At 37.7% G+C, this 15,724-nt stretch overlaps 2 protein-coding genes across 3 annotated transcripts in view; one reads left to right on the forward strand and one right to left on the reverse strand.

The window, feature by feature from the left end:
- Positions 1–5,283: 5,283 nt before the first annotated feature.
- Positions 5,284–11,118, reverse strand: ANKRD49 (ankyrin repeat domain 49). Its single transcript, XM_039254981.1, has 3 exons — positions 11,065–11,118; positions 7,940–8,294; positions 5,284–6,798 (listed from the first exon to the last, which is right to left on the reverse strand). Exons 2-3 carry the CDS (start codon positions 8,195–8,197, stop codon positions 6,337–6,339), a joined length of 720 nt encoding a protein of 239 aa, XP_039110912.1. The 5' UTR covers positions 8,198–8,294; positions 11,065–11,118; the 3' UTR covers positions 5,284–6,336.
- Positions 11,119–11,285: 167 nt separating this feature from the next.
- MRE11 (MRE11 homolog, double strand break repair nuclease) overlaps positions 11,286–15,724 on the forward strand; it is a 75,316-nt gene continuing 70,877 nt past the window's right edge. Inside the window, exons 1-3 of one of the 2 annotated variants that reach the window (XM_039254995.1) lie at positions 11,286–11,362; positions 12,077–12,204; positions 13,835–13,967. In XM_039254995.1, the coding sequence (XP_039110926.1) occupies positions 12,185–12,204; positions 13,835–13,967 (153 nt within the window). In that variant the 5' untranslated portion in view covers positions 11,286–11,362; positions 12,077–12,184. Of the gene's footprint in view, positions 11,393–12,076; positions 12,205–13,834; positions 13,968–15,724 lie in introns of both variants that reach the window. The other variant, XM_039254998.1, reaches the window with a different exon arrangement.

Raw genomic sequence — 15,724 nt, forward strand, 5'->3', positions numbered from 1 at the left:
ACCTACATTCCATTTAAAGAATACAACTTAGTGACTTGGGCATTTGTATACATCTGCAAAACTACTACCACAACCAAGATACAGAACACTTCTATCTCCTCCGAAAGATCCTTCCTACCCTTTTGCTGTCCAACTTCTGTCCCTGTTGCCAGGCAACCACTGCTCTGCTGTCTCTAAATGAGTTAATTTTTTCCCCACATGAATATTCAATCGGAACACAGCACTATTTCTTTTTTCTTTCTTTCTTTCTTTCCTTCTTTCTTTTTTTCTTTCTTTCTTTCTTTTTCTTTCTTTGTCTTTCTGTCTTTCTTTCCCTTCCTTCCTTCCTTCCTTCCTTCCTTCCTTCCTTCCTTCCTTCCTCCCTCCCTTCCTTCCTTTCTTGTTTGTTTTTAAGACTTTAAGTAATCTCTACACACAACCTAGGGCTTGAACTCACAATCTGGAGATCAAGAGTCTCATGCTTTTCCGACTAAGCCAGCCAGACGCTCCACAAAGCACTGTTTCTTTCTTTTTTTTTTTTTAATTTTTTTTAATGTTACTTTTGAGAGAGACAGAGACAGAGTGTAAGCTGGGGAGGGGCAGAGAGAGAGGGAGACAATTTGAAGCAGGCTGCAGGCTCTGAGCTGTCAGCACAGAGCCCAGGAACCATGAGATCATGACCTGAGCCAAAGTTGGACCCTTAAGCAACTGAGCCACCCAGGCGCCCCCAGCACTATTTCTTTAAGAGAATTTTCCACTGGAATCCTTGGTACCTTTGTAAAAAATCAATTTGCCATTTATATCTGGATCTGTTTCTGGATTCTCTTTTGTTCTATTGATCTACAGGTCTATCTAATACGACAGTCTTTTTTTAAAAAAATATTTTTATTTATTTCTAGGAGAGAGAGAGAGACCGCGTGAGCAGGGGAGGGTCAGAGAGAGAGGGAGATACAGACTCCGAAATAGGCTCCAGGCTCTGAGCTGGCAGTCAGCACAGAGCCCGATGCGGGGCTCGAACCCACAAACCGCGAGATCATGACTTAAGTGAAAGTCGGATGCTTAACCGACTAAGCCACCTAGGCGCCCCTAATACGACAGTCTTGATACTGCTATTTCATAGTTTTGAAACCAGATTGTATATAAATCCTCCAGCTTTGTTGTTTTTTTAAAAAATTGCTTTGCTTCCTATGAATTGAGAATTATTGCTTATTTATGTTTTATACCATAAAATGCCATTTGCTCCTAATAAGGGTAATTTTTGTGTCCCCAAACACTATCATAAACTACAGAAAATGATTTTAAAGAAAATGGAAGTTTTGTTATGATTATTTGATAGACCAATTGGTGGTACATGGATATTAACATTCCAGAACACAGCATATGAAAAGCTATATTTGAATGTGAGCTTTCTGAAAACATAGTTCATGACAATGGATGATTTACTTGACCTCCATAACCCCAATTTCTTCTCTTGTACAATGGCATCTACCCACCTATCATGGGACTCATGACAGAAAGTTAATGAGGACCTACATACAGCATATTAGCTATTAATATTTTCACAGTGGTTTAGTGTATCACATCTTGGACATATAAGAACTTACATAAACCAGATCAGATGAAACCATTTCACTCGTGCATTACATAAAAGATGATTGGGGAAGGCGATGATCAGATGTGGGGTTTCTTTTACATTGATTTTTGATATATTTCATCTTGGAATTAATTTTTAAGATGACAGGAACTGCCAAAAAATTATACCATATTATTTTTATATTTAAATAGCAAACATTTTTCTTTTAATTTTTTCAATGTTTATTTATTTTTGAGAGAGAGAGAGAATGAGCCAAAGAAGGTCAGAGAGAGAGAGAGAAACACAGAATCTGAACTAGACTGCAGGTTATGAGCTGTCATGAGCCCGATGCAAGGTTCAAACCCACGAACCTCAAGATCATGACATGATCCGAAGTCAGACGTTTAACCAACTGAGCCACACAGACGCCCCTAAACAAAAATTTTAGATCTGTAATGACATTAAGAGATTATCTGCTATTTCTCCAGGTGTTTACAGTTGGAAGCTGGTACCACTCTCATGTTCTGACACAGGGTGTTGGCTTCTCTTATCCCTTCTAGAAGTCAAAAACCTGTGTATCAACCTAATAGCATTTTGTTCAGCAATGCAATAAAAAATTTACAGTTGTAATGGTGCAACCTATTAAAAATCAGGATTTGATTATTATATTAATTAATACAGAGAAGTTAGAATTTCCTTAAAACAGACTATGGGGAGTTTCTTAGAAGCCAAAGCTGGGAGTGGGATGTGGGCTGTTCTTACAAATGATACTCAGTATTGAAGAGTGTGTTCTGTATCTTATTGTATGTTTCATCCCAATTTTTTAATGTGTTCAAATAATCTCATTAATAAAATACAATTTAAAATGGAATCAATGATTATCTAATTTTTAATGTATCTTCATGAATATTTAGAGTATAAAGAAAACATGTACACCAAAATAAAATTAAATTGCATGCTAATAAAACAATTTTGAGGTGAGCCAAATTATGAAATCTTCATATTTTTGATGAAATACGGCAAGGAACGTTTGGCAATGTCTAGACACATTTCCAGTTGTCACAACTGGGACGGGGGAGAGAGAGGTACCACTGAAATTTACTAAGTCAAGGCCAAGAATGCTGCCTAACATCCTACAATGCAGAATGCCCCTCCCCCCCAACAAAGACTTGTTTGGGTCCAACATCAACAATGTGATGAACACTGACATACAATTACCTTTCTAGATAGACCCCAAACCTCCCCATTGTCCGAGGGTGCAGACTAAAATCAAAAGAATGGATCAAAACCCTAATACCTTTTTCTCCCTTTTGATTTGTCTTATAAGTTTTGCCAATTTTCACATTAAAAATATGTAAAAGCACATGAAAGCAAATCTGAACTCTAGTGCTTTTTTTCTGGTATGTGCCCTGGAGGATCTGATTTTTGTTATCTGGTCTTAATAGGATGTCTTGGTCTTAGAATTGGCCCCTTCAATCAGGATGCATTTTCTTCATGAGTTACTAAATTGAGGTTTGAAAAATCTTACAGGCACCTGCTTTTTAAAAAGAGGACGGGTTCACTTTCTTGGTTTCTTTATGTTTTGTTCTGTTGATTCCAAAGAATTGCCTGTTTAAGGCAGCTGTGTCTGAACACAGAACTCCAGTGACTGGTCAGGAGACAGTGCTCCTTATCAATTCACATTAACTCTCCAATGATGTCTTCCTAATTTTTAAATACTGTACATCTAGGAGAAACGAAAGGCTGAGCATATAATAGAAAAAGAAGAAAAAACAAATTAGGCAGCAGTTTGCCTGTAGATTTCTATTTATTTCATTAAGTAGATTTTCTGTCCTTCAAATCCTTTTACTCTGAGACCCACTGGCAGATGACACGGTGTCATTAAATTAATGACGATTATTAGATGTACCTGAGTGCTGATTGGATAATTGGATATGAACCAAATATGGGTGTTTTTGTGTTTTTATTCCATTTGCTCAACATGAACAAGACCCATTCTGAAAAGGGGGGAAGTTAGGTATGAATTTAAAGATTGACTAATTTGATAGGTAGTACACAATGAAAGAGAAGTCACTCTTAACTTCTTAGCCCTGGATACACTCCGGAAACATTTTCTCTCAGAACTTCATTTCCTTTCAGTCCTTACTCCAATCCTTTTTTTTTTTTTCTTTTCTTATTCCTTGTGTTTTTTCTTTTGTTGGAGACCTCGGATGTCTGAAAGGGACCTTTGAAAAGGGAGTTTTTCCAGAAATGGAAGTGTTTTGATTTTTGTCATAATAGATGCCAGTGAATAGAAATAAATGAATGCTTTTACATCCATAATATAAAGACTCTAAATCCCATCATTGTGGTAGGTTATGGGTCAGAAAGCTCCCTGGAGAAGCATATTGAAGATTTATAAAAGCAAAGCCAACTAATTTCACTGTGAGCCTGTGAATTATGTGTTCCTTGAATAATGATAAAGTCACCTTTCCTCAAGCATATAAGATCATCACAATTAAGCCCATAGTTATGAAAAACAAATTTTAAAAAGTCTCTGGAGAAACTCTCCAGGTTAAAGAAAATTTTGTTTGCAAACTGAGCTCTTTTTTCTTTTTTGTAATTTTAGAACATGAGCAGGAGAGACAGACAGAGGGAGAGAATCCCAAGCAGGCTCCACGCTCCAAGTGAACCCTGACTCAGGACTCAAACCCACGACTGTGGTATCATGACCTAAGCCGAAATTCAGAGTCAAGGCTCAATGGACTAAGCCACCCAGCCACCCCTTTTTTAGCCTTCTTAAAGCAAACTGGAAAGTACAGGTAATTAAGAGTCAAAAGCATGATTAGTGAATGCCTTCTGTGGATAGGGAAGACCAGTGAATACTAAAGAAAGGACAAAGGAAGCAAACAATACAAATTCTACCTTCAGGAATGGAAGGGATTTCTCTTGTGCATGGAGTTTGCTACGTAGCACTGGTTGAATGTTGAGGCCTGAAACCGGGGAGCACTCACATCTCAGCTTCTTAGAAATAAGGAGGGGTCTTTGGCACCATACTTAAGTGGAAAGCTTACATAAAATCACAGATGCAACTTATTCCAAAGTAAGAAAGGAGCCATGGGCTCTGTGACTTAACTGCTCTAAGTAGGTGGCCTCGTTTAGCAGTCTACCGAGATAAATGGGGTCCCGTTCTACTTATTGTCTGTATCATTGTACCTGTCTTTTGGTATCATTAAATTGGGCCAAACACTTTCTGCCCCAATCCTTGCATCATAGACATTGATACTCTGAGGCATCACCTAGCCAGAGATCATGAAGTAACTGAAGCTCTCCTGATTCTTGAATCTTGTCTGTCACAATGATTCAGTTCGAACCTTATCCTTTCTGAGATGATTCAAGTTTTTTGAACCCAAAAGCCACCAAATGTATTTGATTACATAGCATTATTAGTCCAGAACAACTGGATCACCTGGGCTGGCTCAAAAAACAAAAACAAAACCTCAGTGAATATATAACTGACGCACCATTGGTTTAGTTCCCTTTCCATAGCATGTCAGTTCTGCTATTAAGAGGTGAGGGAAAAACCCTTTGGGAACAGTCACAGAGAGGTAGGTAACCAACGGGAAATTCCTGATGGAAAGACTGAGAGAAGAGTTATTAAATAAATGTATGCTGGGTGAATGAATATGTTATGGACCCAAGCCAAGGAAGAGATACATTTGTTATAAAAAAAAAAAAAAAAAAAGAATTGGTGCCATTTTTGTTGCTCAAATTTTTTATTTTTTTTTTCTGAATATTTATGTTTATGCTTTTGTTGCTATCCATGCCGTGGCTTTTTAAAGCTTGAGCCACTTTGTGGTTCTAGCCCCAATATAATCATCATCCCTTCACTTCTAGAATTGCTTGTCCCCTGTCTCTTTGCCTTTGCAGGACTTGTATAAAAGGAGGATCTTGGAAAAGCAATACTTCCTGTGAACAGGAGAGACCATCTGAGCAGTGCCCCAAACAGCAGGATTAGGGGGGTAAAACCAGTTGGAGAACAGATAGATCATGATCTCTTGGACCAAGGCAGAGTTGTGTGCATGTCTGAAAGGTCATGCTGACTCACCAGTGGAATAAGGATCACGTGGGTTGACCAGGGTGAGGTAGGACTGTCCACAGGATTGTGTGAGCTGTGGTAGTGGAGGCAGTATATATAACATTCGTGGACTAAACACTTAGCTAACTACTTTCCCGAAAATGGTCTATGCTCTAAAAGACAAAGATCTAGGCTTTTCTTCTGTTTTTTTTGTAAAACTTCTGACAATTCCAGTCACTACTAAGTCAGTTCTTACGGTTTAAAACGAAAGCAAATGGCTATGGTGATGTCGAGAAGACAGCTGACCTGCACCAGTATATTTAAGATTTTTAAATTAAATTCTGAGTTAGCTCACCTTATAAAAATACATGTCAATATACTAAATACTCAACAAAGATCCGGGATAGGGGATATTTAAAAATACACTTCTCTTGGATCAGCACCAAAAATATCATTAGTTTTCTGTACAACCCGTTACAAGTTTTTAAGTAGAAGTTAAAATTATTTCTGATAAAAATTACAAACTCCACATAAATCAGTAAAGATATAGCCAAACAACTTTCAAATACACTTTGACATCAAGGTCAGGCATTTTCACTCCGAAGGGCATTCAAATGTGTACCAATGAAAGTCTGCAGTAAAACATTTTTGATGTCAACTCTGTATTATGGGGTATTTCATATCTCACACAAAGGAGGCACTGGTACTTGGAAAATTATTAGAACCGTTATGACTGAGGTGAAGAATTTGTGCAGCCTTCCACAATTTCAAAGAGGTAGTGATAGATGCTTGTTCTCCGGGCGATATCAAATGCAGTCTCTTCCAAGTTGTTTTTCAGACCTGGTTTGATGTAGCGATTCATCAGGAGGAGTTCTAGGGTATCTTTGCTGTCTCTGTTCCCGGCAGCAAGATGTAAGGGGGTCAAGAGGCCTTTTGTTTGCGCGTTAATATCTGCATCATGCTGAAGTAAGAGGGAAGCTACTCTGGTATTATTCCACTTACAAGCACTGTGCAGGGGCGTCCAGCCATCCACAGTCACCGCATGGACATCTGCCCCTTGTGCAATCAGCTCACGCACAACGTCTAAGTGTCCACTGTAGGCTGCTCGATGAAGAGGGGTATACTCATCTTCATCTCTGGTGTTCACGTGAGTGGACTTTTCAGAAAGTAGTCTCCGCACTGTAGTAAGCTAAGGAGGAAGAGACATCTTTAAAAATCCTGAACAGTCAATGGAGAAAATTAAACTGTCTCATGGTGTTAAACTTGATTAAGTTCAATAAAAACTTCCTTGTTAGCAGATGACGTTAAAATAAAAATGACTTAACATCTCTTTCGGGGACAACAGATTTAAGAATGAATAGTTAGTGTCAACCACGCTCTTGCATCTAAGAATGTGATTCTCTGAATATTAAAACATACATTTACTCCTGGTCCAATTAAGGCTTATCGCATAAAAGCTTTAGTCCTAGATAAATAATACAGGCTATTGTGTTTAATACTTTCTATTTCATTAGTGAAGAAAACATAACTGATTGATTCTTTGACAGTAGGGTTATCACACCAATATACACAGTGTGTAACTCTAAAAAATAAACTTCTTTATCAGAAGACAAAGCTACAAGGAAATCTAGAGATTAAAGAGCTCAAACTAAAACAACCTTAGAAATGTGTTTTCAGGAAGTGATTTTCAGCTTGGGTCTTTGGATCTCTGGTGGGATGCAGTGTGCTCTTTGATTAAAAAGTTGCCCAAAAATACAAGACCTTTTACTAACAGACATGGAGGAACTTAGTAAAATGAGGTAGAAGTGGATGAGTGGGAAAAATAGATTGGATGATACTGGGCAAATTAGTACTCCTGAATCTCATTTTCTTAAACTCTAAAAGGGAATATTATTATCTTGTAGGGATATAGGAGGATTAAATCAAACAATGTAATAAAGCACATGTTAATTCCCATCCTCCCTTCTCTAAATGATAGTTGTATCTAGGATGATCTTAATGACTTAATAGAAATGATTTAAAAATATAGGTGACTTCTTGACATCTTTATAATTATCCCTTAAACTTCCAAATAATACTTGATAGGATTTTTGTGGCTTACTATGTACTTTCATGTACATTGCCTCGTATGATCCTCAAAATCCTGTATGAAAGATACAGGTTTTATGATGGCCACTTTTACAGGTAAGAAAATAGAGGTTCAGAAATGGTAGGATTTGCCCAAAGTTACAAACCAAATAGAGGTTCAGGGAAAAGGTCTTCTGGCTCCGAATCCAATACTTTTCCTACTATATTATGGTTTCCTCTTTAACGTTTTTGTTTGTTTTTACCCGATTTTTTTCAGCAGCCCAAAGAAGCAATTTGCTTGGATCTTTTTCCATTTTTTTTTCTTGCAATTGATACCACTCTTCAGTTTTTTCATCTTGCTCCTCATCTTCATCAGAATTCCCTACCCAGAGACTTTGGGTACCAGTGGGAATAAGGTGCCCATGTGTTTCCAACAATTCAAGTTGGTTAAAGTGTTCAGAAAAGTCCAAGAAATTTTCTGGATCTGGTTTTCCATCATCACTGACTTTCCCTTTTTCCATTTTCACTACTGTTCTAAATACAAAGCATTTCAAATGCCAGGGTATAATTAATCTTTCTAGAGACGAATTATGTCTGCTTTATTTTATCCATCAAGATCTGGAAACACAAACACAAAAATTATTAGAAAAACAGTAACTGAGTGTTTATCAACAGCAGAGATAAGTTTTGTAAACACACACAAATAAACCCTGTTTAAACTTTTTGGATTATTGGTACCCTTTACAGTCTCTAAATACTGGAAATGAGTTTTCAGTTAGCTATATCTTCAATGGTCTAAAACTCCTTATTTTCTTAAGTCAATGGTCATATTACTCTGAATCTATTGGTTTAGATACTATTGTATTATATGGAGTGATAAATTCTTAAAGTTTCTAAATTATAATTTAAACAAAAGGTATATTCATGATTTTTATAGACTAGACACATAGATGATGCAAAGCAGAAACAAAAACTTATAGTTTCTAATAAGCTACTTCAAAGACTTGGGCATTACTAGAGATGGAATAGCCCCAAGGGCATCTGTTCAAATCTCCTATCCTACAGATAACTTTATCATAGCATCTATAATAATTATCCTATTTCCACTTTAATAATTTCAGGCTTAGGAAAATCCACTGCTTTAAAAAGGAGTCCCATTTATTGATAGACAATTATAGTTCTCAGTTGGCTTCTTATTTTGAACTGAATTTTGGCCATCATTCACTCCATTCAACAAATATGAATAGAATGCTCGGTATGTGTCAGTGTCTGGACATTGGGATTCAGTAATGAACAAGGTCCATGTCTTAACCTCATGAAGCTTATTGTCTAATGGGGATGACTGGCAAGAACAGCATGATCTATGCTATAACAGGACCCTGTCCAAAACAATGAGTATACAAGAGGGTTATAATTAACCCAGTCCAAGTCCTAAAGGATTAGAGAAGGCTTCTTGAAGGAAGTGACACTTATTCAGCTAGGCTGCCACATTAACTTATAAAACAATATCAGCTTAGAGAGTTACACAGCTTATTAAATCTTAACCAATTTTTAAAAATGTAACTAATAAATATCTTAAAAATACCATTTCTCAGCCTCCCAATTATATTTGTTGAAATCAGTCTATCAAGGCTCTTCTCAGATGTTATCTCTTCCGTTAAATCTTTCCTGAACTTCAAAATCAGATCTCTCTGGTAGCTTTTTTTGTGCTACGTATTGCCTTGTTCAGCACTAATTTGTTCTTGTTTTAGTCCCTCAGAAGTTAATAAGCTTAAGGATAGGGGCTATATTTAACTTATATTTATGCCTTACTTACACAGAGAGCATTAAGAAATATTTATAGAATTAATTTTAATTAAAGCCCTATCATTTGATTTTGTGTGGAATGGATTCAGAGAAGTTCCAGGTTAGTCATACCCTTAAGATACTAATTTCTTTTTAATCTCATAAGTTAAATGGTATTCAGTACTAATGTGGCATTAGATTTTATTACTAGTGCTAAAGTACTAAATTCAAGTTTAAATCTGTCACTCATAACTAATAACTTCTCTTGGCCTGTTACTTCATTGTAAAACGAAACTACTAAAGGATTTCCAACTCCTCCCCAGCTTTTCAGAGTCTATTGAGAGACCTCATCAGAACTGCTTTGCATTTTACTAGTTCTCTTGGAATTTTCACCTTTTATTATTGACGTATTGTTGATATACAATGTTAATTTTAGGTATGTGACATAGTGATTCAACAATTCCATACATTACTCAATGCTCACTAGAGTATACGATATTACTGATTATATTTACTTATTGATTATACTCGTATATTATTGACTATATTCTCTGCTGCAATTTTCATCTTTATGACTTACCTATCCTATAACTGGAGATTTGTACCTCCCAGACCTTTCAGCTATTTTATCTATCTCCCCACTGCTCTCACCTCTGGTAACCACCAGTCTGTTCTGTATTTCTGATCTTTGTATTTAGGAACTCCCATTGGAGTTCTCATTTTTTTCTTTACTCTCAAACTATTCTCTGAACCTTGCAACACAAAAATGATCATACATCAATTCATTAAACACTTAATAGATACCAAGAAATAATATAGCACATATTTTAACCCCCTTTTCCTTTCTAGAAAAACTCCTCCCCTTTTTATAATAAATTTTGAATTTACTGCTTCAGATAGAATAAGTCACATATAAAATTTATTTTTAAATTTTAGGTAGATTAATAGTCAAACCTAGAGTCAAAAATATATTAAGATTCTTACTTGACGATATTCCACTAGGAAGAAATAGGGTATGTTTCTTAACTTAAAAGAACATATTTCGATAGAGATCTAAACTATGTCCACTCCTTACAAATAACTCAGTGACAGATGGGGTCATAAATCCCATTTTACAGGTGAAGGCGCAGAGTTTCTGGTAGATTAAAGCAACCTGCCCTAGATTAAGGACCCTTTAATGGAACTGAAAGGTCGGATTTTCTAATTCAAAAGTTTCTTTCTTTCTTTCTCTCTTTTTTTACTATACCAAATTTTACTGCTATGAGCACAAAGTAATACAGATGTACTGAACCCAGAGTCCAGGGGCGAAAATAAGGGGATGCAGGGAATACAAGGGTCCGAATGCTCTAACTCTGGGGAGTGGGAATGCGGGAGAAGCCCTCTGGCACCGATTGGTCACTTCACAGGCCCGGAGTCGCGCCTGCGGCCTTCCAAACAGCCAAGAGTGGAGATGCTGCTCCAGCCCTACCCAGGACCCACCACGCAGCCCGACCAGCTGGGCTCAGCCAGGGTCGACAGGTGACCCGCCCCTAAGGGCCCACTAGTTTTTAGGTGGCGCGAGGGGACCAAGGAGCGCGGGCCGGGACAAGCAAGAGCTACCCACCTTAAAGAAGGGAAAATCGCCGCCGCGAACCTCGCTTCCGGGGTCGTCCCTCAGCTTCTCACGATTGGCTCCCGCATGAGGGCGGGGCCTCGCCGCTACTTTCCCGGCTCCCGCACGGCGTTCGGCAGCCAATGAGAGTTGAAGATTTGAGTGCTCCGTCATCAGTGAGGTATCGCGAGAGAAATGAGCTGGTTTTTCTCTCCCGCCTAATTCAGGTATGTGGCCCAGAGGGTTCTTAGACGCAGGCTCGGGAGGTGCCGTTGCCTTTTTCCTCTCGAACGCCGCCCCTTGTTCCCGGGTAAAAGACGGCCTGGGGGGTCCGATGAGGGTATGGAGAATGTGGGTGTGGGGCAGTTTAGGAATCGTACCGCCTATTTCTGTGGGATTGGGGCGGAAGCCCTGAGTGGATTGACCCTCTTCTAAAGAATGCGACGAGACCCTGGAGGGTTCTGGTTCTGGTGGTGGGGTGTGTTGAGCCTTGGGATCTCGACGGAACCAGGAGTCCGGACGCGGGAGGGGTGGTTTCGCGGTGGCAAACACTCTTGCCCGAGTATCCTGGCCATTTCCACTTGCCTTGCGGGCGCCGAGCGTTTTTCCGCGGAGCACGTGTTTCTGTTTATTTACACTAGTTTTAAAGGTGGGCCCTTCTCTTTTCATAAATTAGACCTTTTCTTTAAACAGTTTTGATTTTCAGCATGAAATACGTCGGGAGTCACGTCCATGCTCCGGACTGCACATGCAATTTAAACATTTCTGCACGCCCAGAGTTGTTTGTGTGCTAAGCCAGAACTACTGTATGTGACCCTTTTTTGTCCATTCATTTGATAGACATTAGTTTCCCATAGTTTAATCATAATGGTGCAATTAGAATGGCACTGGAGATGTGCCATTTACTATTTGTTGATTCTTAAATAAAAATACAGTAGGTCCTTAGATGAAGATGAGATGCCAAATATTGGTAGTCTGATTTTAAAAGAATGTGAGTTTTATAATAATGTAATTTTGCTTTTAGTATTTGCTAGGACTTGAAATCGAGTGAGTTCTCTGACATATTTGAGCACACGACCCAGGAGTACTTGGAGAAAAAACTGGTTCCAAAGGCCCGGGACTGACTGCAGAAATGAGTCCTGCAGATGCCCTGTAAGCACTTGTCTTATGGAATCTTTTTTGTTGCTTTGGATTTCTAAAGCTCATCAGCTATGATCACCTTAAGAGAAAACTTACTTAATAAATGGGCAGAATAAAGAGTTTGCCCATGAACAGAAATGTTAGTCATCAAAAAACATTTAGAATGTTAAAAAAATTAATATTGTATGTTTACTGACGAAAAGATAATATACACCTATAGGTTGAGGCCTTGTAATTTGGTGTATTACTGTAGTATTTAAGTTTATATTCTTCAGTTTTGTCTTAAAATATTGAAGCTATATAAATATTCTTGAACTTTTGTGAGGAAGTCTTAACTAGTCATTGCAAGCCTATTTAAACCGTATATTGCTCTAGCATTGAATCAGTTGGGAATGAATTTGAGTAAAATGAAAATCAATAAAGGAATCAGAAGTTATGTGGAAAAAGCATTAGATTTGGAGTCTTTCACCCTGATTTCAGTTCCTTGGTTAATAGTGTGTGACCTTGGGCAACTTTGCAATTCTCTGAACCTTACCTCAATTTCTTCATCTTCTATATGTAATTGGAACAAAATTGCCTTTGTCAGATAAATTGAGAATTCATTTGAAAATACTTTGTAAATTGCTATGGAAGCTTAAGGGTGATGTGATCTTGAAAGTATTTTGAACAACCTGTGTGTGTGTGTAGCAATTAAAACTGTGTGCATATATATCATCTGAGGTATTTGGAGAGAAACCTTTTCTGGAAAAGTCTCCTATATAAAGATTTCAGTTTTGGAGATATATGTGAAAGTTTTTTTAAGTTCCCTGTGATTTAGTGAAATTAGCCTGAGTGGTTAAATCCTGTTTCTTCCACTTGGTTATGCAGTAAATCATTTAATTTCTCTGTTTTGTGTTCTCATTTTTCAGAGATAGTATATACCTACCTACCTGTTGACAAGTGGAAGTTGAGATGAAATCATAGATCCCTAAGTATTTTAAAGAGAGTTAAAAGTTACATTAAATTTAAAAAAGCATTAATTACTACATTGCTGCTTCACATAAAAGTCCCTTTGAATACCACCCAATTCAAATGGAATTTTAAATGATTCTGGTTTGTTACCTGGCCAAATTTGTTATTGAAACACTGACTTTGTATAGAGAGTAGAATCAAGCAAGTGTCTTCAGGGACTGGAATGTAAGTTTACTAGCTTATTAGGATAAAATCCTCTTGTAAGAGGAAGGGCTTTTTAAATGAACCAGTCCAAGTATGATTTTCCTGGACAAGTACAAAATAAACAGCAGGTTTAGATAGGGGGTCAAATCCTCTTAGTTTTTCACTGTGGAATAGAATTCAAAAACAACCAAGCTTTGGGGTCCAGTGTACGAAGGAGTATATAAAACTGGTTGTAACAAGGTTATACTTTTTTGAAGAAGTCGCAGAATTTTTAAAAAATTCATATGTTCTGTTTTGAATTAGTGGTAGGCAAACCATGTAATGTTAAAGATCTGTTGGATACTTCACATTTTTAGACTTATTTTAAGGATAGAAAAGCGATTTTACTACATAATTGCTCTTATTTATCATATAAATTTAGATTTTAATTGGTTTGACCATACTTTTAACAAATTATATTGACCTGTCTTTTTCTTTTTTAATACAGTGATGATGAAAATACATTTAAAATCTTAGTTGCCACAGATATTCATCTGGGATTTATGGAGAAAGATGCAGTCAGAGGAAATGATACATTTGTAACATTTGATGAGATTTTAAGACTTGCCCAGGAAAATGAAGTGAGTTGAGTTTACATTTTTCAATTTCTATTATGTTCTCTTAGTCAATAGGTTTTATAGGTTCATGTGCTCCCGTTGCCTGCTTAAATGTCAGTATACTGAAAGTGCAAAGCAGATTTTGAGTGTCTTGTCCCCTAATTCAAGTAGGAGCTACTTTTGTGAGAGATTTGTAAAAGTTTACAAATATTTATGGGGTGTTTACTGAGTGCAGGATCCTGTGGCAGGTTCTATTTGAAATGGAACTTTCTATGAACATAAAGCGTAACAAGATGTGAGATAAAGACAAATGTCCATAGTGCTCAGATGAAAGGTCTCAAGTGGTAAGAACCATTAAGAATTAAAAACAGCCTTTCCGGGGAGGTTAGGCATAGAAGAGATCAGGTAGAGGACAGCAAGATTAGTTTAATGAACGAGATGGCATTTAAGTTGGGCTTTGAAGGAAGGGTAGGCTTTTGATGGGTGAAGAGCATAGAGAATGTATGGTTCACAGGAAGAAGGACACAGAGATGAGACAATGTGAGAAATGTTAGGGGCACAACAGGTCAATTTGGCTCATTAGTAGGCCATTTGTTAGAAAGCTTGCTGAAAGACTAAAGGCATGGTTTGAACTGTATTAAGGAGGCTTTCAAATGCCAGACTGAGGAGTCTGTACCCAATTCAATGGGAAAATCTTCAGGCAACAGGATATAGCATGAATTAAAGACCGGTTTGAGGCTTTTTTAAAGTAGTGGCATGAGATGGAAAAAAGGAAGTAAATGCCAGAGGTATTTCGAAGATTGGATTTGAATACTTCAGAGGTGGGGTTGTGAGAAAGGGACGGGACAGTGACTAGAGTATGTGAAGTTTGGGCGAATGGTGGCACCAGTAATAGAACTAGGTTCTAAATAAGGAAGAGGTACTTCTTTGTGTAGGAAGGTGATGAATTCTGATTTAGACCATTTGAGCTGGGAGATTCCGGTAAGACTTTCAGGTCAGCATTCCGGTAGACAGTTGACATGTCCTGCTGGACATTTTAGGAGAGAGCTGAGGAAGAAACATAAATGCTTATGATTTACAAATTAGTATCTCCAACCTTGACTTTTCCTCAGAGTTCTGTTCAGTTTATCTGCAACTCTTTTAGTTCTTCCTTCTGAATGTATATGGAAATTGTTTTTGTACCTATATATTTAGCCCCAGATTTTTATCATATTTTCCTGCAGTAGTTCCCCATGTACCTTTCTGTTAGCCTTCTTTTTCCCTGCATCTATTCAGCATAGCAGCTAAAGTGAACTTTTAAAATCATAGATCAGATCCTATCACTCTGCTCCTTAAAATCTTCCAAGTGGCCTTCTAGAGAATCTAAAATAAAACTCAAATTACAAGGCTCAACGTGGTCTGGCCTCTGTCAGGAGACTTCTACAACAACTCTATGCCTTGTTCACTGTGCTCCACCCACACTGGCATGTTCTACTCTGGGACCTTTGCACGTCAGTTCTCTCTGCTTGGAGCGTGCTTTACCTTTGGTAGACGTCTTCCTGGATATCTCCAAACACTCTTTTATCAATTACTTTGTTTATTTTTTTCATCACACCATCTGAAATAATATATTGCTTACTTGTTGACTATTGACCTTCTACACTAGAAGGTAGATTCCATGAGAGTGAAAAATCTTTTCTGCTTGTTCATACGGTATCTTAACATCTAGAAAGGATCTAGTAAGCAGTAGGTAGCTCTTAATAAATTTGTTAATGAGGGGTGCCTGGGTGGCTCAGTCAGTT

This window comes from Hyaena hyaena, unplaced genomic scaffold, assembly GCF_003009895.1.
Source record: "Hyaena hyaena isolate Hyena2069 unplaced genomic scaffold, ASM300989v1 scaffold_506, whole genome shotgun sequence".
In the NCBI taxonomy this organism is placed as follows: domain Eukaryota; kingdom Metazoa; phylum Chordata; class Mammalia; order Carnivora; family Hyaenidae; genus Hyaena; species Hyaena hyaena.